At 36.7% G+C, this 24389-nt stretch overlaps 1 protein-coding gene across 1 annotated transcript in view; it reads right to left on the bottom strand.

Annotated features, from left to right (window-relative positions):
• MYT1L (myelin transcription factor 1 like) overlaps positions 1 to 24389 on the bottom strand; it is a 730598-nt gene that overhangs the window by 301272 nt on the left and 404937 nt on the right. The window contains exons 8-10 of the mRNA XM_043981893.1: positions 4912 to 4966; positions 4696 to 4729; positions 4328 to 4390 (exon numbers count right to left, since the gene is read on the bottom strand). Coding sequence (XP_043837828.1) covers positions 4328 to 4390; positions 4696 to 4729; positions 4912 to 4966 — 152 coding nt within the window. The remainder of the gene's footprint in view (positions 1 to 4327; positions 4391 to 4695; positions 4730 to 4911; positions 4967 to 24389) is intronic.

Here is a 24389-nt window from a genome sequence, read left to right as displayed (position 1 = left end):
AAGGGCTTTAAGTATGGTGCAGGTGATGAAATGAATATCTTTTAATTCAGGGCAAATTAGAAGATTAGCTATTGGGTCATATTTTTGGGGGGAGTGGGGAGGTGGGGAACTATAGCTTATGAATGCTATCTGCTAAGGTGTAAAGGGATTGTGAAGTGCATTGGAAGAGGAAGTAATCACTCTAATGACACATGAATATTTGAAATATTGTAGCAAATGGATTTGCGTTACGAATTGAGGAACATTATTATCTTAATTGGAATTCATTAATTTTTAAAAATGCACTCAAAGTCAAATCTTAAAAAAAGAAGAGTAGAAGACAAAGTACTGTATTTTTAAAAGAGCAACAAAATTGGAGGGAACACATATTTAGAATATTCAGTATTTTAAAGCTAGAAGGGAACTTCTAGGGGGATCATTTAGTCCAATCACCTCATTTTACAGCGAAGAAACATTGGTCCATAGATAGAGAAGAAATTCCTTGTCCAAGGCGACACATCTTGTAATAGCAGAATCAGTATGGAAATTCAGAGCATCTCCTTCAAATTCCAGTGGTCTTTCCACACTACAACATGTTGCCATTCTTTGTTCCAACATGTACTATTAAGCAAATACAATTTTTTCATCTACTGGATATATAAATGCACACACATATATGTATATATGTGAGTGCATACATACCTACCTACATATATGTGTGTGTATATATCTATATATCTATAGAGAGGGGGGTACACACATATGTTGCTGTTTAGTCATTTTTCAGTTGTGTCCAACTCTTCATGACTCCATTTGGGGTTTTCTTGGCAAAGATATGAGTGGTTTTCCATTTCCTTCTCCAGCTCATTTTACAGATGAGGAACTGAGGCAAAGAGGTTTAAATGACTTGCCCAGGATCACATAGCTAGTAAATGTCTGAGGTGGGATTTGAATTCATGAAGATAATTGTTCCCGATTTCAGGCCCAGCACTCAAACCACTGTGCTACCTACTTTCCTGTACCACGCTGCCTCCCTCCCACCCCCATATAGTATTCATTAGAAGTCCCAAACAAATAAAAACCATGCATTCTTTTAAGATGAAGTGAATAATAAAAAAATTCTTAAAAATCCACTAGAAGCATCATTGTAAATTATACTTCTGCAAAAAGAAAAAAGAGCAGAATAATAGAAATTTTGATTTATAAAGCATCTTAAATGTTATCTAGTACAATACTTTCATTTTATAGATAAAGAAAGTGAAGTTCATGGTAGTGACCTAATTTGTCCAAGGTTACACAAAGAATTGGGTCGGAAACAAGATTGGAATTTAAGCCCTTTGATTCCCAGGCCCATTCCTTAAAATAAATAAACAAATGAATGAATGAATGGATGAATGAATGAATGAAGGCAGTGAAAGCTTTATTTAACACATGTTTTATGAGAATTTTGGGATCCTGAAGTGAAGCTGTATGCTAACTTTTATCTTTTTTTCTGTTTCCAAAGTTTTATCCATTTTTTTTATATCACTTTGCAATGATCCACCATAAACCCTCTGCTGCATGAGGAGGAATCTCCCTTTGTAGTAAATAGGTGCAAATTAGTAAAACAAACCAAGATATTGGCCATATAGTAAAATGTACGTCTCATTCCACACCCATAGTCCACCACCTCTTTTTTGAGAGGTGGAAGACATACTTTACTGTCAGTCCTTTGAAGGCAGGATTGGTTACTGAATTACTCAAAGTGTATTCTTTCCAATATACTGTAATGCATCCATCAGAAATTCCTATTCAAATTAATTAGAAGTCAATTAATGGGATATAATCTAACTAGTATATTGACAATTAAGATAGCAAAAATAGAGAGAAACTTTAACAACTAAGAAAATGGGATTTTTGGCATACATTTCTAAATTTGCATGCATTTATGAGTCCTCCTCAAGATTTCATCTAATTAGCAGATCTAAGATTAAGGCTGTTCACATACTCACAAACCAGAATCATGCCTCAAAAGCAAGATATAGAATTATCATTTTATAAGTACACCTAGCCTAACTTTCCTTACCCTTACTTCTGTTGCTTGTTTTGTTCATTTGGAATAAGATATGTATAAGATTTCATATGCACACACGCTCTAACATACATTACTCAGATTATGTGTGTACACACATTTGTACACTCACATAAATAGCATGCAGTCTGACAAAGAATATGTAAATGTTAAAAATAGCAAATTGGAAACTATGTTGAACAAATTTTAGTTGCTAAATAATTCAAATTATACCTAATTAATAAAATATTTGCACAAGTCATATTGTGTAATTCCTTTTGTACACATTGCCTTATTATTCACCTACTGATTTTATTCAACTATTGACTGACCAAGAAAGTGTAACAGAAAGACATATACCACTCATTAACTACATATCAGCTTTGTATTCAAAAGGGAATAAACAATAATGTATTTTCCATTTATATGAAAAGTGTGGTTTGGTCTCATAAAACTATTTAAATAATGTAAAAACTTCTCATTTTAGTTACATTATTTCTAAAAACAAAAGTAAGCTATCTTTTCTTTAGTTCTTGTTAAATATCAGCTATTGTGTGACAAATTCAGATGTACTCTCCTAACTTAAAATTTTCTTGCTTCTTTACAAAAGAACAGTGATTAATTTTTTGAGTAATTAACAATTCTGTCCCTTAATTTTCCTGAAAGACAATCAAAATAATTATTTGCTTTCCACTATATATTTCTGAAAAGTAAATGCTTATTAGATACTGAAATAAAGTTGGTTTTTTAGGTTCCATGGTAATAGTCAACTTCAGTATTCTTAAAAGGAATATAAGCTATATATATCAGTAGTAACCTAATCTATAATGAATTTGTACTTAAATTCTTCTTCTTCTTCTTCTTGTTCTATTATTTCATTTAAATGGGTAAATTGGTACGGAAAGTTCCTTTACTGAGGTCAATCAGGATTTTTCCTATAACTTACAGTCCTTGACAGTTGTCTGTCTGGAGGCACTGAGATGTTTGATGACTCACCTGTAGTCACATAGCTAGTATGTGAAGAAGGGAAGATTTGAACTCAGATCTTCCTGACTTCAACATTATCCTTCTATCTACTTTGCTGCACAAATTCTCTTTTTCTTTTAAGTGACTAAAAATAGGCATTATCAAAAAATGCATACAAATCCACAATAAATGTCATGACTTCCTGGTGACAGCAAGAGTGGTCATACTATCTGCTATTTAATTTTCTACACTAATTTTCATAGTTCAACCATATTCTTGTGTGAGAAATATTCTCAGCCATCACAACCAAGGCTTGAATATGAGAGCTGTCTAACAGAAGACAGTTATGGTTTTCTCTGGAGGCTACCACACTGCAGTATTTCAAATACTTGCTCCGCCCTTACCCCCAGTAAAGAAACACAGAAAGATTAGATTGCTGTGTGACTTTCAGTTACAGTTAGATAACATGTATTTTTTTTGCTGCCTTATTTTCAATAATAATCTAAATACATTCTTTTCTTGGGGCCTCTGTAGTTCATTCCCATTGAGGAGCTAGAGTAACTCTTTATGAGCATAATATAATCATTTGGATCTCCAAGTCTCATTATCACTGATCTGTCCCAGACTTTGACCTTTGAAGTTAACCTTATCACATGACTGCCTCTGCTCCAAAGCCTCTACTTTGCTTCCGGATATTAACTATGTTAAATGACAGAAGTCATAGTTGCACAAGAATGTCACTGAGGTCACATTTTAATTTGCCACACATGATTTACAAACCTACCATGATGAAAATGAGAGAAAATAGAGGGAAGAAACAAGAGTTGTCAGTAAAGTAGTGGGTGATGGCGGGTCCTTTCAGCATGCCATCCACATGATAATCATTTACACATTTACTAGAAAGATGTATATGAAAATGGGTAGGGGTATCTCTTTGCATATATATATATATATATATATATATATATATATATATATGTGTGTGTGTGTGTGTGTGTGTGTGTGTGTGTGTGTGTAGCTTCTGGCTAATACAAAATTTTGAGACTTTTGTATTATTATGACTTTATGGTATGCAGAGATGGTCAGGTTGGCTCATATTCTAAGAAACACTGTAACTGTGTGAGACAAAGGAGGGTATTTCAAAGGGAAAGAGGAAGGGGAAAAAAATCAACCAACCAAACAAAAAACCCCTCAAGTATAGAATGTATTGTTTTCCAAGAACACTCAACCAATCATTTTCATCATTTGGTTCCGGTCATTTAACAAGGTCACGAAAGACAAGGTGGTTATCAAACCCTTCCAGTTACATTGTGGAAAGAACGCCAATATTACCTTCTGTGTCTTGCATATTTGCCACTAACGTGACCGCTACCATCACAGCCAGGAGTGGGGCAGCTGAAAAAAGGGAAGAGAATTAATTACCGAGGTGTTGTGTGCTGCCGAGAGATTATACTAAAAGCAGGCAGTAGGTTTTGTCGAGATGGAGGGCAACAAAGACAGAAAGAGAGAAATCAAATAACTGAAGGGAAAAAAAAAAGAAGGGGGATGCTTTTTATTAGCAAGTCTCAAGGGAATTAATTTCATCAGTGCAGCAGGGCATGAGCAAAGCACCAATGAACTTGAAAGTGCATTATACCCATTAAAAGGCATGAATTTTCTAAATTGCTAATGGGGATACATTTTACACTCAGAGCACTAACCTGAACAGCTCCTGTATGGCTGGTTCCACGGGAACTGCAGAGAGATGGAAAATATATAAAAATTTATCATCTATTACAAGTACCCCTCTTCTAGAGAAAATTACCAAAAAGGTTGTGTAAAAGCAGGGGTCAGAATGAATCGTGCAAAGAGATTCTGGAGGATGAAGGTCACCCTGAGCAGGAGCCTCCAGTGATTTAGTGAAGCAGCAGACGTACCTCGAACCCCTTTGGAGCGTGTGCGATGGCGTTTCTCGTCGGCATCCACCTCCATCTGGGAATAGATTAGCAGGCAGTCAATGTTCTTATCCTGCATGCACAGACTATCAATGCACTGAGTGGTACCAGCTCCCTCACCATTTATTGACAATATTTTAATTCCATTTTATTCTGCAAAGTGAAGTCTCTGGGAGGGGGGTGGGGTGGGAGTGGAGGAGTGAGTTTCAGGAAACCTAGATATATTATTTAATGGCAAACACAGTCAGCCTTCCCTCCCTTCCCCCGAGTCCCATCATAGACAATGTTTAATCAACAGACTTGCACCTTTTTTCCCCCTGGAATATTTAAAAAAAATACATTGAATTACTCCTCTTTAAATATTTTTTCTTACAAAACATCTGAGGTTACTTTGAGATGTACTTTGGAATGCATATATCATTCACACTTAACTTAATCTAAGTGTTGGAAGAAAAGTCAGAAGCTCGTTACTTCAATCTTTTTCTGAACAGGAATTGCCTCTCCATCATCCTAGCCCCTCCCCTTTTATGGGAACGCTTAAAATGAGGGCTTGCACAGAGCGGTAGTTACATGTATGCCACTATTACATATCTGTAGCTTGAAGCCATAGGAGAGAATTCTTAAACAACAAACACTATCTGTGAAGTTTAAAAGAAGATTTAACAAAAAGCCGAGACACATTTACCTAAAACAAGAGTGTGGAATGACCAAATAGAAATAAAAACAAAAGCAAATAGAGGGAGTGAGTGAGGGGAAAAGGGAATGAAAAGGAGAGGAATAAAAGGGAAAGAGAGGGAGAAAGAAAAGGAGAGAGAGAGACACAGGAAGGAAGAGGGAGAGGAAGAGAGGTAGAAAGGAAGAGAGGGAGAGAGGGAAAGAGGAAGAGAAGAAGAGGAAAGGAGTGAGAAGGGGGAATGAAGCAGAGAGAAAGAGAAGGAAGGAAAGAGATGAAGAGATTCAATTAGGTACATCTTTGCTAACATTCTTATTCTTTTTGGGGTAGGGGACTCTGGATTTCTCAGTTTCTTCATCTGTAAAGTTTCTACTTTGAGTTGTATAGATTAAATATCTCAGTGGAAAAGTGGTATGGTTGCTAGAGGATACTATAAAAAATGAAGCTGTATTGTTAAAGTAATACCATATAAAAAGGGAAGGCTATTCTAGTAAACTCAGCACTACAAAGGTTCTGATTAGAGTTATATGACCATTTTAGGGCTTATGATTTAAAAGGGATGTTAAAACCTAGAAAAACCACAGAAGCCAGAAATGAAAATAATGCTGAGTTAGAATAAGGGTTCTATAATAACCTGGCATCTTTCATGGGAAACCCAGTCTTCCTGAATGCATAATGTATGCATTCAGGGTAGTGGAGTTTATTTCTCTCAAAGCTACTGTAGAAAAGAAGGCAAAGGTGACTATGTGGTACTTCACACCTCCAAAACCCATATATGTTCCTGTTTCTTTTTTTCAGAGTTCAGAGAATCTGGAGTTAAATCCCATCTCTGGACAGGATTCAAGTTACTTGCAAATCACTTAAGTTTCTTTGTTTATAATATGAGGGCTTAGACTAAATAACTTCTAAGGTTTATTTGAAATTCAAAGTTCTTATGTAAAGTAGTGGTTTGGATTGAAGTAAGCTTGGGAGACTCACTCTAGCAATAAGATAACACAGGGGCACAGTTCAATTTAATTCAACAAGTACTTATTAAACATCTAGCCCATTCAAGGAACTGAGCTAAGTGCTAGAGGTTAAAAAGCAAAGCAAAGCAAAGCAAAACCAAACCAAACCAAAAAACCTTTCTTTTCCTTAAAGAGCTTGAATTTTACTTGGTGACACTTTACAATATAGGGATGTACAATCTCAGGATTTTAAGAGGTGGAGGTGAGGAGGAAGTACATTCCAGGAGTTAGTCAATAAACATTTTAAGGGCTTATGAAGTGCTAGGTAGTCACTGTGCTAAGCACTGGGGGTACAAAGAAAGACAAAATAGTCTATGCCTTTCAGGAACTTAAGGACAGTCTGTGCAAAGGCACAGGGGAAGAAGAAGATAGATTTCCAAGTTTAGGCAAGCAAGGAGGCCAGTTTGGGGGCAACATAGTATGTTGCAAAGGCAAATAATTGGAAATAAATGTTTAATTATGACCTAGAACCAGACTATGAAGACCCTTTTAAAGGCTAGGTTGAAGAATGTGTTCTGAAATAATGGGGACCCTTGGAGGGAAAAACAATTTTGACATGTTTTTGGAGTATCTAAATAACTTTGAAAGAATTGAAATTGGTTTTAAGACTTCTGAATTGAACTTAATTCTCTGGATAGCCTAATAAGAAAGATATGTGTATTTTGACTTTTTAATAGGGTTGGGGGTCATGGGATAAAGCATTTGGCAGGTATGTGTTCTCTTGACAATTAACTAAATAAAATCTGCCATATCTAATATGTTATATTTATGTAATTGTAAAGCATATTTCTATATTTTAGAAAAGTGGTCAATAATGATAAGGTAAGGAAGGAATTCAGAGGATTAGGATAGCGAGTGGTTAATTGTGGGAATTGTGGGAATTGTGGGAACCACACTGAGTCCATCTTGTGACTCAATCTGGGAACAAGTTTACTTTCTATTCAATTATGGGTCTAGTCAAAATTCTGTCCCAGTTGTGGGAATTGGGAGAAAGTTTTAGTGTATTGTTTGGACCTAGCCCTGCATGGATGGGAAACTGGACTACCTCTTGTGTTTAGCAACTCTTAATTAATGACCTAGGTTATTCTGACCAGAAACCCAGTCAAACCCAAAGACTTATAAAAGATGTTTTCTCATAATTGTACATGTCAAGCAACTCATATGTCTGAAAATTTTAGTCACCCTTATCAATCAATTATTGTTTCCAGGTTCCCTTGATTGTTTACTGATAGCTGGGAAGTGGGACACCTCCTTTTCTGAATTCAGGGAATTATATCTGTTCACTTTCCCCCTCCCTCCAATCGTTCCTCCAATTAGAAGTCAGATTACCTAATGTTGTATTGTTTCCTTTTAACTAATTGGGCCTTATTTGATTGTTTTTAATGTATAAAAGTCTGTCTCCCCCTGTATTGGGGATCCAGACTTAAGCTGAGGAGGTCCAGTCCCAGTTTGTTAGACAATTGGCATGCATTGCTTAATAAATTAATATACTTGGAAGATAGAATCTTCATTTTCCCCAGTCATTTCATCTTTTACCTGCCACAGTAAAGACTTTCTCCTTGTTTGCATAGGTAAGCCCAAAGATTATATATACATATATGTGTGCATAGACATACATACACACAAACACTGATATTCAGAATGATAGTATCAGTCATGGATTTTAAGAACTAAAGGAGATCTAAGAGTTTCTCTAGTCCTATCCTTTAATTTTACACTGTCAATAAACATTTATAAAGCCTTGCTATGTTCTAAGCACTGTGCTAAGCTCTTTGAACACAAATAAGAAAAAGAAAGACAGATCTTGCCCTCCAGGATCTTACAGTCTAATAGAGGGAAAGACAACACACAAAAGGAAGCTGAAGGGAATGGAGAAAGAAGGAACACAATAGAGAGATCCAAAAGAATGCACCTGGGTGGGAAATGAAGCGATGGCTGACTAGTTTACTCTCTTTAAATGGAGGTTTTGAGAAAAGCTCTTTGCTCTGCCCTCTGATCAGAGGGGCAGAGAAGACTGATGAAGTGAGCACCAAGGCTGATTTGATCTTATGGGATGATGAGGGTACTAGGGACTTGATAGAGAAGTTCAAATAAATGTATTTAGGTGAGAAATGAAGGTGAAGAAATTGAGACTGCTCTCAGATTATTTCACTTTTTTTTTGTGAGGAAATTGGGGTTAAGTGACTTGCCTAGGGTGACACAGCTAGTAAGTGTAAAGTGTCTGTGGCCGGATTTGAACTCAGGTCCTCCTGAATCCAGGGCCGGTGCTCTATCCACTGCACCACCTATCTGACCCTGATTATTTCACTTTTGTTAGACGTTTTCTCAACTATATTGTAAGTTCCTTGAGGGCAAAGACCATTCTCTTCTTCTGTCCCCAGTAACACTTGATACAGTGCTGAGTACAGAACACCTGGTCATCAGGTCATTGATTGCTTTGTGTTAAGATGGTTGGAAGACAAGTGCAAAGAGAAAAAAGAGGAACTCATCAAGGGTTATCTGAAGAAGTCACCTAGATGCAGCCTTTAATGGCATATAAGATTACAGTTACTATGGAGGCATTAGCTATTACTTTTTTTTTTTTGCAGGACAATGAGGGTTAAGTGACTTGCCCAGGGTCACACAGCTAGTTAAGTGTCAAGTGTCTGAGGCTGGATTTGAACTCAGGTCCTCCTGAATCCAAGGCCAGTGCTTTATCCACTGCGCCACCTAGCTGCCCCCTAGCTATTCATTTTAAAAGCTCATAGAAGATGAATGAGTTGCCTAAATATTGGTAAAGGTCCAACATCTAAAATATGGAAAGACAAGCTCCAAGATGATTTTAAAAAATCATTGCATGAATAGTAGGAATATCAAATCAATTATTAAATAAACATTGAAAAATCAGAAGTTGCTGAATTTAAAACATCTTGCTTTGTTTGTCTTAGGTCTTTTTGGAAGATCATGTCATACAAAGCTAATTTAATTTATGTTACTTTTAGGACAGTGACAGGTTTATAGATAGGAGAGAAGCAACAGCTGTTATGTTATCATGATTTCCATTATTTTTCCTCACAATTGGGGACGCTTAGTCTTGAGCTTAGAAGATGGGATTGTGGATGGGGTGAGGAATGCTAGCTGATTTCAGGTATTTAATGTATTGTCATGGGATAGAGGCATATAATTTTGCTTGGCCCCAAAGAATAGAGGAACAAACAATCGGTTGGAATTGCAGAAAGTGTACTTTGGGTTGAGCATAAGGAAAATTTTCTGTTAATTGTTGTTGTTGTTTGTCCTTTGTTCTTGAAGAGGACTATGGCATCAGGGTGATGTCATGACTAGCAGTGAATTGGATTTAAGTGAGGGAGGGCTGTGCAGAGTCACTAACCTCCCTCTTTCCTCCAGAGCCATCTGGGTTCAGTGGCAAGATATAGACCAAGATGATAGGAGATGGCCCTGGATGTATACGGTAATTGGGGTTATGACTTGCCTAGGGTCACGTAGCTAGTAAGTCTCCGAGGTGAGATTTGAACTTAGGTCATCCCAACTTCAGGGCCAGTATTCTTTCCACTGTACCACTTAGCTGCTCCTTTCTGATAATTAGAACAGTCTTAGAGTGCTTTTTTCTCCTTATTGGGGCTTTCATGCAGTGTCTGGATAATCACTTGTTAGTGATACTGTAGAAGATATTCTTCTTCAGAAATAGGATTTTAAAAATTCTGACATTCTATGATTCTGTGGAAGCATAAATGATCAACTGAGATATATTTAGGTAATAAAATGGTAGGTTTGGAGGGTCAATAAATGAAGAGCTATCAGTGGTTAAGCATTTCAGTACTGCTCAATAGTAATGTTCTTAATTCAATATTACTCCATATTTCTATCAGTGGGTTAAATAAGTTTATAGGCAGTATAAAGCTTTCTGATGAGGTGGTAGTTTGAAGGATACTGAAAGATTTTTGAGTAAAAGAATATCAAGCACCTGACTGAAAAAGTTTACATAGTTCTTCTTAGAGGCAGGGGCATGGTTTTCATAAACAGAAGAGAAATGCTTCTTCAACTTCCATCAAGTACATATAATATTTTTCTCAGTATCGTCATATTACATTTTTTTCAATCCGCAAACAACTTCCTTCTTTCCCTCCTACTACACAAAACCCTCCTTGAGAAAGAAAGAAAAAAAAATCCCTCTTACAAACATACATAGTCAAGCAAAAACATTTCTACATTGGCCATGTCTAAAAAAAAGTGTCATTATATAACTGCGTCCATCACCTCTATATGAATCCTCCATAATTATTATTATTTATTTCACTCATCATAGCACCTGTTTTTCAAAGTTGTCTGTCTTTATAATATTGTTGTCATTGTATAAATTATTCTCCTGATTCTTTTCACTTCACTCTCTACTGCTTCATTTAAGCCTTACCAGGATTCTATGAAACCATCCCCTTCATCATTTCCTGAAACATAGTAGTATTCCATATGCCATGACTTGTTCAGTCATTCCCCAGTTGTTGACAAAGAATAGGAATCTGAAAGGATTATCATCACAAAAGAGGTTTGTTTGTTTTTGGTTTTTGGTTTTTTGCCTAGGACCAACCCCTCCCTTAATTTGCCCTCATTCTTAACCCACCTTGTCCCTTTTCCCTATTATTTTTGGATTAGTAAAATGTATTTCTGTACCCAATACTGTGTGTATTCTTTTTTCCTTTGGCCACTTCAGATGAGAATAAAGCTCAAGTGTCACCCACTCCCATTACCCTTTTCTTCTTCTTTATGAAGACTTCTACTTGTGTACCCAATTATAGGCGATAGTTTTTGCTAACCTTTCTCCACATCTAAAGTATTCCTGTGTCTATCTCTCCATTTTTCCTTTAATATCAGGACATAATAGAACTACATTCAGGACCCCCCTCTCTAATTAGACTTTTTCTATTGCCCCTGGTGACAGGTTTGAAAGGGACACTTGCATAATTTTCTCATATTAGAATGCAAACAATTTATCTGTATTTTTACTTTTTTGTGCATGTTTACTGTTTTATAATTCTGTTGAGTATTGTATTTGCACTTCAGAATTTCTATACAGCTCTAATCTTCTAATCAAAAATGCTTGAAAGTCCTCAATTTCATTAAAGATCCCTTTTTTTCTCCTCTATTCAGTTTTGCTGGATAAGTTATTCTTGGCATTAAGCCTATATTTGCCTCCTGAAATATCACATTACTAGTTTTCTGCTCCTTCACATTGTTATTTCTAAATTTTGTATGATACTGACTAAAGTTCCTTGGTACTTGAATAATTTCTTTCTTCTTTGCATTATTTTATTTTATTTTGACCTGGAAACTCTAGATTTGCATTATAATATTCCTAGAATTTTCGTTTTGGGGTTTCTTTTTTGAAGTAAGATGGATTCTTTCTACTTCTACTTTGCCTTCTGTTTCTAAGAACTTTAAGAAGTTTTATTTAATGATTTCTTAAAATGTGAAGGGTTAGGCTCTCTCTCTCTCTCTCTGTGTGTGTGTCTCTCTCTTTGGTTTTCAAGTAGTCCAGTGATTTTTAAATTATCTCCTCTCAATCTGTTTTTCCAGGTCAGTTTTTTTTCTATGAGATAACCTACATTTTCTTGTATTTTTTAGTCTTTTTATTTTGTTTTAACATTTGTTTTGTGGTCTCAAAGAGTCACTGAATTCTGTCTGGTCTGCTTTTGAGGGATTTATTCTTTGGTTCAGCAAGGTTTTATACTTCTTGTGACAAGCTATTAATTCCCCTTCAATTATTTTTTTTCCAATTACTCTTTTCTTTTCTATTTTTTCCTTTAGTATTCTCATTTCATTTAAAAATTATTCTTAACTCTTTCCCAAAACTCTTGATTTATCTTTCCAGGAATTCTATTTGAATTTGTAGCCTAGCTGTGTTTTTCTTTGAGGCTTAGCTTATAGATGTTACGGATCTCTGTCATCACAAAAGCTTTTTATGGTAAGATTCCTTTTTTTGCTTCCTCTTTTTTTCCATCTTACTTCCAGACTTCAGACAATATTAGGGTCTGACTCTATACAGTTCTGGAGGGAAGTCTATCTAGGCTGTTCTTGTTGCTATTTTCTTTGGGGGTATTATTAGTTATGTTATTCTACAGTCTCGGAGATAACTCAGGCTGGGGACTTGCAAGCTTTTTGTAGTTCCCAAGTGTTCTGATCCAGGGAAAGTTTGATTGCTGCTACCTGTTTCCCACCCCCCAATCCCAGGTCTAATCCCTGCAAGTTCTTGACTTATGTTTGAGTCTGAGAAATGTACCTATTCACTTGCCCCATTTAGAGTTCCAGTAGACTGCTACTGGACTCAGCCACTATCAACCAGCTAGAAATCTCTGTTGGTTCAGAGTGACAGCAGTCTTTGCTTCTTCTTGATTTGGGATTCCTGCTCTGGTTACTCCTCTGTAGTCTACAGACTGGGCTGGAAGTTGGAATTGAGATCCTGCCCTTTTCTTGAGTAGGTCTGAGTCACACAGCTGCTGCTTACACCTGAACTTTTCTCTTTTCTGAGTACACTGGCTAATACCTATGTCTACTACTCATCCTGGACCTGTAGGCAAAGGTCTCCTCAGTTTATTGTGGATCTGTGACTTAGAACTGGATAAGAAATGACAGAGTTGCAAGTGAGCACCAGTTTCTGCACCCTAAAGAAGTTTAGGCACATTTATGCTGGATTTGGCACCTCTGTTTGCCCTATTGTATAGCCTCTTCCAGTTCTTGAATGCTTTCTGTGGTGTAAGCCTGGCCAGAATCTATCTCCATTGTCCATAGGACTTTAATGTCTATCTATGCTGAATGGAGCTGGAGAAATGAGTCACTGTGATTTTTTCCTTTGGATTTCCCAACTGGGATTCAGTCTGGTACATTTTATAGATCTATTTGGAGGAGCTGGATAGGGGGGAAGGGCTCATTGTACTTCTTTCTGCTGCTCTGCCATCTTGGATCTTTGTCATCTTCAACAAGATGAATTCACAAATCTCTTGTACAAAGTATGAAAAAGACCTTTGCTTTTTATTTTTTTTATAATGACTGAGTTCTCTAGTCATTTAGATAAATAGATAAATCTATTTTAATTCATTAATGGTAAATGTCTTATATTACATAGTATATTTATAGTATTCCATATAATAAACTTATAAATATATAAACCATTTAGATAAATATAAAAATATAGGCATAGGTATATAGTTATATATTTTTGTATTTATCCAAATGACTAGGGAAGTCAAAGTCATGATAAAAAAGCAAAGTTATTTTATGAATATATATTATTTTATGTATGTATATATGCATTTGTATATATATGAAAATATGTTTATAGTGTTCAAATGTGTGTTTATTAATTGAAGTAGTAATGAAACTATGCAACAGACAGAATGCCTCTTCCTATCAAATAAGAAAGGGACAAGGAGATAGCTGGGTAAGCAATTAAGAATATATGCTTTTCCTGTGATGGAAAGTTCCCCTAAACTAGTACACTGTTGGTTGAGCTATGAATTAGTCCCTCCATTTTGGAAAGTAATTTAGAACTATATCCTCAAAGCTACTAAATTTTGTGTACTCTTTGAGCTAGTTGTCCTACTACTAGGCCTATGTGCCAAAGAGATAACAGAAAGAGGAAAGGGACTTAGATGTACAAATATATCTATCTATCTAAAAACCAGAAATTAAAGGGCTATCCTCCTTTTGGGAAATGGTTAAAAAGATCTGGTATATTGGTGTAATGGAATATTATTGTGCTATAAGAAATAGTGAAATAGATAGTTTCAGAGGAAACCAGGAAGACCTCTATGAACTGCTGTAGAACTAAGTGAGAAGTAGGAGAACAATTTATATGACAAAAAGTTTAAAAAGACTTTAAAAGACTTTAGAACTTAGATCAGTGGAATGACAAAATGTGTCCAGAAGAGTGAAGATGAAACAGGACTCTTACCTCCTTCCAGAGAGATAATGAGCTTAAAATGCAGATGCAGAGCTTAAGATGCAGATTTTCAGGCATGGACAATAAGGGAATTTGTTGTTGGATTATTTATATTTATGATAAAGATTTTTATTAAATTTGTGCTGGTTTATTTTGTTCAAGTAGTGGGGGTGGGTGTTGGGGGGAGGATGTCAACAGCTAAGACCAATGATTTAAAAAAACAAACAAACAACAACAAAAACCTTCCCCTATATGAAAGTCCCTGCTTCTTTCTCTCTACCTAGTTGAGTACTATCAATCCATCAGGGCCTAGAACCCTTTTTGTTATGCTTTTCCTGATTATTTCAGTGTACAGTGACTTTACTTCCCTGAAAGTAAGAATTTTAGAGTTGGAAAGGTTATGGAGTCTGATCTGTAATTGAACAAAAATGTATCCATTCATCTTTTTATAAAATACTGATTAAGAACCAGGAATTAGGGATTCAGAGGCATAAATGAAACAATACTTAACCCTGAAGGAGCCTACCTTCTACCGGGAAGGAACAACATGTACACAGAAAATTAAATAGAAAATATAAACGAAATAGATACAGAGTTATTTCTGAGAGAAAGGTTCTAGTCCCTGATGTGATCCAGAAAGTCTTCTTAGAGGATATAGAAGTTGAATTGATTTTCTTTTTTTGCAGGGCAATGAGGGTTAAGTGACATGCCCAGGGTCACAGAGCTAGTAAGTGTGAAGTGTCTGAGGCTGGATTTGAACTCAGGTCCTCCTGAATTCAGGGCCGGTGCTTTATCCACTGTGCCACCTAGCTGCCCAGCTGAGTTGATCTTTGAAGGAAACTAGAGATTCTATGAGGCAGAGGTCAGGAGGGTATGAATTCCAGGCATGAGGTATGGCTCATACAAAGAAATGAAGATGGGAAATGGAATGCCACACATAGGAAACTGGAAGTAGGCTAGTTTGATAGAAATGCAGTGTGCATGGGGAGAAATGTGAAAATAAACCCAGGAAGGGGAGAATGGAGCTGGATTGTGAAGGGCTTTAAAAGCCAACCAGAGCCATTTGTATTTTATCCTAGAGGCAGGAGAATGTCATGTTTAGACCTGGGGGTCAGTAATATCTATTTGTTTGGAAGACAGATTGGAGAGGGGAAAAGATTGAGTAAAAGATATGAAACACTAATTTACAGTAGAACAGGAGACAGGTGGTAAAGACCTGAACTAGGGTGGTGACTATGATAATCAGTACTTTTTGGAACACTTTTTGTAAAGGACAACTTGTTCCACTTTGGAAAGTTCCCATTTTTAGAGGTTTTTTTTTTTTTAAATATTAAGATGAATTCTGCCTCTCTTTGACTTCTACCCTTTTGTGGCTAAACTCCTTAAGAAGGCCATCAATAAGTGATAACTCCACTTATTTTCTTCTGATTCTCTTCTCAGCTCTTAATATACCTTTTGACTTCTGTAATCAACTGAAACAGCTCTCTCCAAAGTTACCGATGATCTCTTAATTGCCAAATCCAATCATATTTTCTCTATCCTCATCCTTCTTGACCTCTCGGCAGCCTTTGACCCTGGAAATAACCCTTTTCTCACTGATGCCTTTTCTTTTTTTCTTTTTTTTTGCGGGGCAGTGGGGGTTAAGTGACTTGCCCAGGGTCACACAGCCAGTAAGTGTCAAGTGTCTGAGGCCGGATTTGAACTCAGGAACTCCTGAATCCAGGGCCAGTGCTTTATCTACTGCGCCACCTAGCTGCCCCCCGATATCTTTTCTTTTTAGATTTCTATGACACTACATTATTCTGGTTCTCTTCCTAACTACCCAATTGCTTCTTCTTATTCTCCTTTGCTGGATTTTCATCTACCTTTCCACTTACCTAGGATCACAATCTCGGTGGCATACTAGATTCCTCACTCCCTAACCCATATCCAATCTTTTATCATGTCCTGTCAATTTTACCTTTATAACTTCTCTCATATATTCCCTTTTCTCTCCTCTGATGTTGCCACTAATTTGGTTCAGACCTTCATCACTTCATGCTTGGACTATTTCAACAGAATTTTGGTTGATCTCCCTATCTCAAGTCTTGACTCCAATTCATTCTCCATTCATTTGTCAAATTGATCTTCTTAAAGTACATGTCTGACCTTGTCAACTCTCTTAATCAATAAAAACCAGCGTCTTCCTAACACCACCAGAATCAAATGTAAAATTTGTTGTTTGGTTTTCATAACCTTTAATGATCTGGCCTCCTTCTACAATTTAAGTCTTCTTAAACCTTAATACTCTTCACATATTCTGCAAATCATTGACACTGGTTTCTTGCTGCTCCTAACATAAGACTCCATCTCTTGAATCTGAATTTCTCTGGATTTCCCCCATATCTGGAATTCTTTCCCTCTGCATCTCTGTCTCCTGACTTTCTTGGCTTTCTTTAACTCTGAACAAAAATCACATCTTTTGAAAGAAGCCATTCCCAGTCCCCTTTAATGCTAATTCTTTCTCTCAATTGATCATCTTCAAATTAGCCTGTATATATTTTGTTTGTATGTAGATGTTTGCATGTTGTCTCCCCTATTAGAACTCCTTGAGAATAGGGATTGTCTTTTACCTTTCTTTGTATCACAGCACTTAGCATAGTGTCTGGCATATAGGAGGTACTCAATAAATGCTTGTTGACTGACTATTTCTTTGTCAAATGTACACCTATTACTCATTCATAGGATGTAAGTTGTGGGGGACAATAGAGATAATTTAAATTCAATGCCCACCTTTTACAGATGAGGAAACTAAGGTTGCAAAGTGACTTGCTCTAGGTAAAATAGGTGTACTCATCACTTGTATACCACATTGACTTGAGAAATATGAAGACTAATATTTATAGCTGCTCTTTTTGTGGTGGCAAAGAATAGGAAATTGAGAGGATGCCCAGTAATTGGGGAATGGTTGAACAACTGTGCTATAAGAGGTGACAAATAGAATGGTTTCAGAAAAACCTTGGAATTCCTATATGAATTGATGCAGAGTAAAGTGAGCAGAACCAGAATGTCACTGTACACGGTAACAGCAACATTGTAACAATGATCAACTGAGAGATTTAGCTACTCTGATCATTACAATGATCTAAGACAATTCCAAAGGATTCATGATGAAAAATGCTATCTACCTCCAGAGAAAGAACTGAAGAATTCTGAGTGCAAATTGAAGTATATATTTTCACTTTATTTTTCTTGCTTAAAAAAACCCATGACTAATAAGGAGATATGTTTTGCAAGATTCCACATGTATAATTAATATAATATTGCTTATCTTCTCTATGAGTGGGGGAGGGGCTAGAGTATAAAAGAATTGGAACTAAAAGATGTCAAAAATAAATAATAAATTGAAAAAGAAATATGTAGACTAAATATAATATTTGTCTAAATGGCTTATTTTATATGTTGTTTTTTTGCTTTTAACTCATACATACAAATATTATTTCTCTAGATGTAATAGAAGCTAATAAATGTGTCTTTTACCTCTTCTAGGAGGCAGAATGGCATAGTTGATGGAACGCTGGGCTTGGAATCAGGAGGACCTTGATTCAAATCCTACCTCCAGCATTTACCAGCAGTGTGACCCTGAGCAAGTCATTTATAACCTCTCTGATCTTCAGTTTCCTTCTCTGTAAAATGGGGATGATAATGGGGCAGCTAGGTGGCACAGTGGATAGAGCACTGGCCCTGGATTCAGGAGTACCTGAGTTCAAATCCAGCCTCAGACACTTAACACTTACTAGCTGTGTGACCCTGGGCAAGTCACTTAACCCCAATTGCCTCACTAAAAAAAAAATTAAAAAAAAATGGGGATGATAATATCCCAGATGTCATTGGGTTGTTGTGATAATCAAAATAACAGAATATATTCATAAAGTAGCACAGAAATGTTTGCTGTTATTATAGTCTCTTATTCCCCTTCAACCAACCCCTTTCCCCCACAATATACACTGTACACAATAAGTGTTTATTATCTATTTTCTGATTAAATAACACAAATGCTACAGTTAAGGCTGCATCTACATACACACAATATGTATTAGTGGTTTAGGACTTTGCTTATATCACTTGTGTTCTCTTGTGTCTAGGGATCATAGAATTTAGAGCTAGAAGAGACCTTAGAGATGAGCTAGTCCAACCCCCTCATTTTACAGATGGCTGAGGCTGCAGTTTCAAAGTTCTCATCAGAGTACCTAGTCTCATAGCAACCAGAAGTGGCAAAACAACACTGTTCTGGAAGAGCGGCTGGGGTTCCTCTTCTCCCTCAGGCTTTGGAAAAGCAGTGGTGGGAGATGGAGCATGGGACAAACTACACATTGGGGTGGGTAGATTTCTTCTATTTTCATTTATTTATTTATTTCAGTGTCAGAGGATTAGGATTTCATTTTAAAACGGACAAATTTCTTAAAGGGGAGAAACATTTTGCAGTCAAGGTTTTGTTAAATCAATGATAATACAATTATCAATGTATTATCAACTTACAAGGACATTTATGTGCTATTAGAGATATATTATCATGCCCTTGACTATTGAGTATTGTGTATTTTAAGATTCTAAAAGTGGATTCTAATCTGTTCCCCCAGTTTTGGGAGAAACTGACTAAAATCACTGATAAAATGAGTTTAGGTTTTTAAGGGTTATTGAAAAATAGAAAGAGAAAGATTGAGAACAGAATTCCAACAGCCTGGCATTCCTATCTTTCCTCAAATTTCCTGTGAAGTCCTCTGCCACCACCACCACCATCAAGTCAGGAACCCAAAAGAGAGACCGAGCTCTTCGCACAGGCCCTCTTTCCTCCTTCCTGTCTCCTCCCAGAAAATAGGAGGCTTCTCAATTTGATTGGCTGGTAGCCTTGATAGACAACACCCATGAGCAAACGTCACTTCCTGACGCCAAGGGAAAAGCCACATGGCCTTGCCCTCTGAGGCATTTTCCTCATGGTGGAGCTTTCCTATAGTAAGTCTCCAGTAGGTGGCGTCATTCCAATCATTACAGTATAGACTTGGAACATGGCCATAGAGGAGTTCATTATCACCCTTCCTTAATCTGACTCCAAACTACCTGTCTATATTGTTCTTTTCCTGTACACTCCCAATTCCATGCCTTTGCAAATGTCACTTCTCAGGCACAGGAAGAGGGTCTCCCCTTCCTGCCCGGTGCTAAAGTCTTTCCTTTTCTTTAAAAATCAACTGAGGTGCTATGTCCTCTGTGAAGGACAACCTGAAACCCTTCCCTCCTCTCTCCCTCACTCTCAAGTCAAACTGATCTCCTTCTCTTCAAATACCTTATGGAAGATTACTTGGAACTCTTCTTTGGGTTTATCTTACTTTACCTTGTATTTGTTTGTACCTGTGCTTTCAATGATATATAAATTCACTCCACTAATTCGGATGGGCAAGCCATCTCTAACCTATTGTCTTGAAGCATTTGTTTTGTAAAACTCCTGATTCCAAGCCCAGCGTTCCATCAACTATGCTATTCTGCCTCCTAGAAGAGGTTTTACATACTTTGCCTATGGTCTCAGAGCTAGTATATGTCAGAACAAAGAGTTGAACTTAGGTTATCCTGACTCCAAGAATAGTCCTATATCCAGTACACCAAACAGCCTCTCTCTCTCCTTGTATTATAGTAATTTATATAAATATCTTTTTTTTTTCCTATAGCAGAATTATAGAATCACAGAATTTAAACTTGGAAGGGACCTCACCAGATACCTAGTTCATTCCATTTCCTAAAGGAATAAACTCTATAAGCAAGTGATCATCCAGTCTCTGCTTAAAGACTTCTAAGAGGAAGGAAGCCAATTCTGAGTATCTTAGTCCACCCACATTTGTAGAGTTCTAATTGTTAGGAATTTTTCCGCTCAGCTATACTTTTCTGAACTTCTACAAAATAGAAGATAATTTCCATCTGGAACTCACACTTTGGGTTGGAAGTGCCCTTCCCCCTAGGGGTCCTCCCCCTCATTGGGCTTCTCTTAGGACTTCCATTTAAGAACCCAGATCAGCCATCTCTTCATTTCCTCTCTATTTCTCCACCATACCCCAGATAACTTTATTCTGGAAGATCACTTCAGCCCTGAATTCTACACTGGCAGACCTCTCTGCTTCTAGGGGCCTGTCTCTCTGATTTGAAGGTAGAAGGTTTCTCCTGGGACCTCCATTTAAGGAGGGTGATGTATATTAGTACATTACGTGAGTTAGTTTCAAAAAATGGTACAGGAACCTTAATGTTTATACCTGAATAACTCAATGGGAGTAGAATAGGATTAGAAAAGGGGATCAGAGACAAAAGTAAAGGATGCTCCTCTAAAATAATTGGAATGTAGCTTTTATGTCATAGAATCTTCCAGCTGGACGAAGCCTCAGGGATCAAATAGATAAGCCTCCCAATTCTTCAGTTGGGGAAGCTGAAGTCTACATTGAAAAAGTAATTTGTTCATATACCTAATTATGGGAAAGGCTAGAATTAAAATCCAGATCTTCTATTTCCATTTTACTGTGTTTTTTTGTTTTTGTCTTTGCTATTCCAGTTGACTATTCCATACTAGAAATTGCATGGAAATATTTCAAACTTTGCCCACTTACTTTTGATACACACAAAAACTACTCTTGGTCCCACCCCAACCCCAGCTCCCTGAAAACCATAAAAACACTAAACATGCTGATAGAAGTATCTGACTTTTGAATTTTAATTTTAAGAACTAGAACATTGATTCTCACACCATCAGGATACAAACCCATGCAAAAATTAAAGTAAAAATCTTTCCCAAAAGTGAGGCTTGGGAATCTGGTTTCTCATCTTTTGTCTATTCAATTAGATAAGGGCACAGACAACTTGCAATATAAAAACATAATGGTGCTGGGTCCTCTCTCCTGTCTCTAAAGTGTAAAATTATGTGTCTAAGAAGAGGAGAACACCATTTTATAATCCACTGAAAGCAAATATGAAAACAAGTTCAGGGGGAAGGAAAATGTCTTTCTGGTTCTAGTTGATGGTCAGTCTGCTCTTAAGCATAGGGTACATAATTAAGACAAACTTGAGGTGTAAAGATTCCTTCATAAGAAAGGACACCCAATTTTATATTTTTCAACAGAATATACATTTCTCTGCATTTAAAGGGGACATTTTTGAATTTTGAAAAGTCCTATTCTTGTCATTTTATTTTTAAAATCTGAAGAAGCAAGCTTCAGGCTAATTAAAGTATAGAGAAAGGGCAAAGGTAAGAAAATAGTATTTCATTTTGGTGTCTTGTTCTGAGGAGTAAGCGAGAACACTTTCCCTCTAAGTGTTTGAAACTCAAGTTTTAGAGAAGATAAAAAATTATACACTTACACATACTTTACAGGAAATCATTTATTAATTCATTCTCCAAACATTCATTAATTATCCACTAAGTGCCAGGGACTGTGCTAGGTGCTAAAGCTACAGCTACAAAAGTGAACTAGTTCTTGCTCTTTATACTCTTACTTTCCACATTAATGACTTATGGAAGTCTTTCCATTATCAATATGTTCTATCTACTTACAGGCTCAAGGAAAAAACAAAACAAAACTGTTATAGACAGGATTTTTCTATCTCCTTACTGACACCTACTGTTATTTGAATTTGTGGTGGGAAATGATATTAAATTCAAATCATAATAAACACCACCACTATCATTATCATCATGATCACCAAGTATTTATTGAGGACCCTGATCATTGTTAGGGAATCTGTCCATTGGCAACAGTTCTTATACAAATTCAGAAAACTATTTGTGGCCACTCTAAAGCACACTCAAATTCTCCCTTGTCCTCTGTTCATGCTCTCCCCAGATCTAAAATGTCCTCTATTATTACATCGACACGTTAAAATCTCTTTCACTCTTCAAGTTCCATGCTAGGCTGACTATGAAACTTGCACCAACTACATACATACATTCTTCCTTCTCTGAACTCCTGAATCACTTGCAGCATGAATTTCAAGTTTAGCACTCAATTCTTCTCTACCTAAATGAATTCTTCCCAACCTGGCTACTTTTATGGACTTTACAATCTCCAGAAAAATCATCATTCTGCAAGATGAAATCAAGTCTGAAACTCTCACCTCCATGACTCTTAGTTTAGCATATTGTGGCATCTCAATAAAAGACCAGCAGTACAGATACCTTGCATCTCAGTGGGGAATGCAGGGTAGGGCAATGGTAGGGATGTGGTAGAAATATGATCCTTTATCTTTCTGACTTAGAGTATGTATAGGCATCCTCTAACTGCTGTTGACTTACTACATGGTGATAAAAAGCCTTTTAACTGGATGTTGTTCTAGAACTGGGTTTATATACAAAAACCCTTGAGTTAATGGAAGCAATTTTTTGAGTGAGAAGGAAGAAATGCTGTAACCCTCAGGTTGGGGAGACAGTGTCAATGACAGAAGCAGGAGATGCTCTGGCTGTCTTCTCCTTACACCTGGGCTGCCAAAGGATTGTAAATGAATGGCAGCTATATTTCTTCTGACTCTGTTGTGTTTCTTCTTCCCTGATCTTAGGTGAATGAGTTTGTTTATTTGGGGGTTTTTGGTGAGGCAATTGGGGTTAAGTGACTTGTCTAGGATCACACAGCTAGTAAGTGTCAAGTGTGCAAGGCCAGATTTGAACTCAGGTCCTCCTGAAGCCAGGCCTGGTGCTCTATCTACTGTGCCACCTAGCTGCCCCGGTGAATGAGTTTGGATGACATAAGAGCTAGGTTATGAGCTTAGGTACTTTGAAATGTTGGAATAATGATAGTTTTGTTTTCTCATTACATATTCCAATTCCTTTAATTTCTTTTTTTTCTCTTATTGCTATAGCTAACATTTCTAATACAATATTAAATAATAGAGGTGATAATGAGCATTGTTGCTTCACCCCTGATTGTATTGTAAAGGCTTTTAGGTTTTACCCATTATAGATAATGCTTGCTGATGGTCTTAGATAAATAGCATATTTGATCCAGCAATACCACTACTTGGTTTATATCCCAAAGATCCCCCAAAAGAGAAAAAGACCCATTTGTACAAAAATCTTTATAGCAGCTCTTTTTGTGTTGGCTGAAAATTGGAAATCAAAGGTATGCCCATCAGTTGGGTCATGGCTAAACAAACTGTGCTATATGACTGTAATGGAATATTACTGTGGAGTAAGAAATGACAAACAGGATGACTTCAAAAAAGCTTGGAAAGATAAGTATGAAATGATGTATTGGGAAGTGAGCAGAATCAAGAGAACACTGTACACAGAGGTAGCAATATTGTTTGATGAAGAACTGTGAATGACTTGACTATTCTCAACAGTATGATAATTCAAGACAATCCCAAAAGAATATTGATGAAACATACTATCCAATTCCAATAAAAGAACCAATATTGATGGAACAGACTGAAGCATGCTATTTTTCACATTCTTTCACTAAGTGACAAATATGATGATATTTTGCATGATCATATATGTATAACCCATATCAGATTGTTTGCCACCTTGAGAAGGGGGGAGGGGATAGAGGGAAGAAGAAATAGAGATTGGAACAGAAAAACATAAATAAAAATGTTTAACATAAAAAAAATGAAGACAACTTTGAAAGAAAAAAAAAGAAATATTGGAAAATCCCTCAGTGGTGCAGCAATGGGAGTCAATAAATGAATCTTCTGGTAGTCACAGCAGCCAAGCTAGCTCTAAGAAGCAACCTTCTTGAACCAGCCCAGCTATGAATCAACTAAGTGGCAGAGACATTTTGCCTAGCAAGCAAGAGTCATACTCAAAGGTGAACTTGGTATATATAGTGAATACTTACTTTGTCTG

This window comes from Dromiciops gliroides, chromosome 2 (genome assembly GCF_019393635.1).
Source record: "Dromiciops gliroides isolate mDroGli1 chromosome 2, mDroGli1.pri, whole genome shotgun sequence".
In the NCBI taxonomy this organism is placed as follows: Eukaryota; Metazoa; Chordata; class Mammalia; order Microbiotheria; family Microbiotheriidae; genus Dromiciops; species Dromiciops gliroides.
Note: the sequence above shows the minus strand (reverse complement) of the source record. Positions and strands in the feature narration are given on the sequence as shown.